The 2,410-nt window shown below is 50.7% G+C and overlaps 1 protein-coding gene across 4 annotated transcripts in view; it reads left to right on the forward strand.

Moving 5' to 3' along the window:
• The window catches only part of FERMT2 (fermitin family member 2), a 49,060-nt gene that overhangs the window by 46,017 nt on the left and 633 nt on the right, over positions 1 to 2,410 (forward strand). For all 4 annotated transcript variants that reach the window (XM_031066295.1, XM_031066293.1, XM_014311859.2 and 1 more), the window contains 2 exons: positions 28 to 152; positions 820 to 961. In XM_031066295.1, coding sequence (XP_030922155.1) covers positions 28 to 152; positions 820 to 961 — 267 coding nt within the window. The remainder of the gene's footprint in view (positions 1 to 27; positions 153 to 819; positions 962 to 2,410) is intronic.

Genomic DNA, 2,410 nt, shown 5'->3' on the forward strand with positions numbered 1-2,410 from the left:
AACCCCCCCGTGTCTCGCCGCCCGCAGATCACAGCGCGCATCCTGGAGGCTCACCAGAACGTGGCCCAGATGAGCCTCATCGAGGCCAAGATGCGCTTTATCCAAGCCTGGCAGTCGCTGCCTGAGTTCGGCATCACGCACTTCAACGCAAGGTGGGTGGGGCTGCGGGGCTGGGCTGGAGGAGTTTCCTTCATGGATACAGGGAGTGGGTTAAATACCCTGGAATCACTGTGGAATGGGTTTTGTTGGGTTGGATTTGGTTTGCTTGGGTTGGGTTGTGTTGGGTTTGGTTGGGTTGGGTTGCGTTGGATTGGATTGGTTTGGTTCGGGTTGTGTTGCTTTGGATTGGGTTGAGTGGGTTGCATTGGGTTGGATTGCCTTGGGTTGGATTAGGCTGGGTTGTGTTGGATTGGGTTTGGTTGTGTTGGGTTGTGTTGGATTGCATTGGGCTAGGTTGGGTTGGACTGGGCTGGGTTGGATTGGGTTGGGTTGGACTGGGTTGCGTTGGGTTTGGTTGGGTTGCGTTAGGTTGGGTTGTGTTGCTTTGGATTGGGTTGAGTTGGGTTGCATTGGGTTGGATTGTCTTGGGTTGAGTTGGGTTGGGTTGGGTTGGGTTGGGTTGGAAGGGACCTCAAAGTTCATCTCATTCCAACCCCCTGCCATGGGCAAGGACATCCCTGGGCACGTCTTTGGCCGGGGAAGTCGCGCTGCAGCTGAAATTAAAAACATGAGCTGCTGTGATTTGTAAAAACGATTTTACAAGTAAACTCAGCTGCTGCGTTTGTGCATCTGACTTGTTTTTCTCAATCCCTCTGCCAGGTTCCAGGGTGGGAAGAAGGATGAGCTGATTGGCATCGCCTACAACCGGCTGATCCGCATGGACGCCAGCACGGGCGACGCTGTCAAGACCTGGCGCTTCAGCAACATGAAACAGTGGAATGTCAACTGGGAGATCAAAATGGTGAGATGTGTCTGACACCCTGTGCTCTCCCCTGCTCCTGTCAGTGACACAGGAATCACTCCTGGAGTCCTGGAATCCCACATGGGTTGGGTTGGGAGGAACCTTAAAGCTCATCTTGTTCCAACCCCCTGCCATGGGCCTTCCACTATCCCTGGGTGCTCTGAGCTCCATCCAGCCTGGCCTTGGGGGCAGCCACAGCTTCTCTGGGCACTCTGTGCCAGGGCCTGCCCACCCCCACAGCCCAGAATTCCCAGTTCCCAATCTCCCATCCATCCCTGCCCTCTGGCACTGGGAGCCATTCCCTGGCTCCTGTCCCTCCATCCCTTGTCCCCAGTCCCTCTCCAGCTCTCCTGGAGCCCCTTTAGGCTCTGGTGGAATTGTGTATGACCCTTAAGAAAACACCCTGAATCTTTCTCTCTTGTAGCCAGGAATTGTTTTCTCCATTTTCTGAACACCACACAATTAAATGAAGTGAAACCTCAGCACTGATGCTCGGGCTCCATCCTAACCCATAACACAAATATACAGGGCCTTATCCATACTAAAATTCCTTTAATTTGCTGTACAACTCAGACTTCCACGCAAATAGCAAACAAAACAGAGTAGTTACTTCCCCAGGCTCTGAGATGGGCTTTCCTCCTGCTGTTACATTTGGATGCACAAATTTTTGGGCTCCTTTTTGGCAGAACACACAATTAAAACTGCCAGGGATACGTGAGGGCTGTTCTCCTGCAGTTTGCAGCTCATTAAGAGTTGCTGGAAAAATTATTCAGCGTCCCCCTCTGCCTCAGAGTCATTGTTTTGACTCAGTTGCAAGCCCAGATATCCCAATTATCCAGCTTGGATACTCTGCTGGGAATCCCCATCCCTCCTGCAGAGCTGTCAGTGATGGGGGGACAAAAAGAGAATGAGCATCAATAAATGAATGGTTTGTTCAGTCACTCCAAAATGAGCTCCCCCAGCCCCCATAAGGTATTTCAGTGGCCAAAATTCAACTTGGAAAACCAGGGAAGAGTGGAAAGAAAGCCCAGTTTTCAACAGGTCTGTGCCCAATCCCTGTTTTTCTGGAAGCAGGGAAAGTGTGGCCACGTGCTCACCACGGAGAGGTGGAAACACACTGGGGGATTGTTTCTGAGTCATGGGAGAATACAAGGGGTAATGGTAATTTAAATAAATAAATGAATGGATAAATAAATAGAAAACAATAAAAAAGGCAATAAAGGTATTTCAGTATCTAAGTATTTGAATAAGAGTCATAGGATATTTAAAGGGGGAAGGAATTCATAAGGATCCTCAAGGCCAAATTACCATTCACAGGATCCCAGAATGGTTCAGGTTGGGAGGGACCTTAAAGATCAACTCATTCCACCCCTGCCATGGGCAGGGACACCTTCCACTGTCCCAGGCTGCTCCAAGCCCTGTCCAACCTGGCCTGGGACACTTCCAGGG

This window comes from Geospiza fortis, unplaced genomic scaffold (assembly GCF_000277835.1).
Source record: "Geospiza fortis unplaced genomic scaffold, GeoFor_1.0 scaffold23, whole genome shotgun sequence".
Classification (NCBI taxonomy): domain Eukaryota; kingdom Metazoa; phylum Chordata; class Aves; order Passeriformes; family Thraupidae; genus Geospiza; species Geospiza fortis.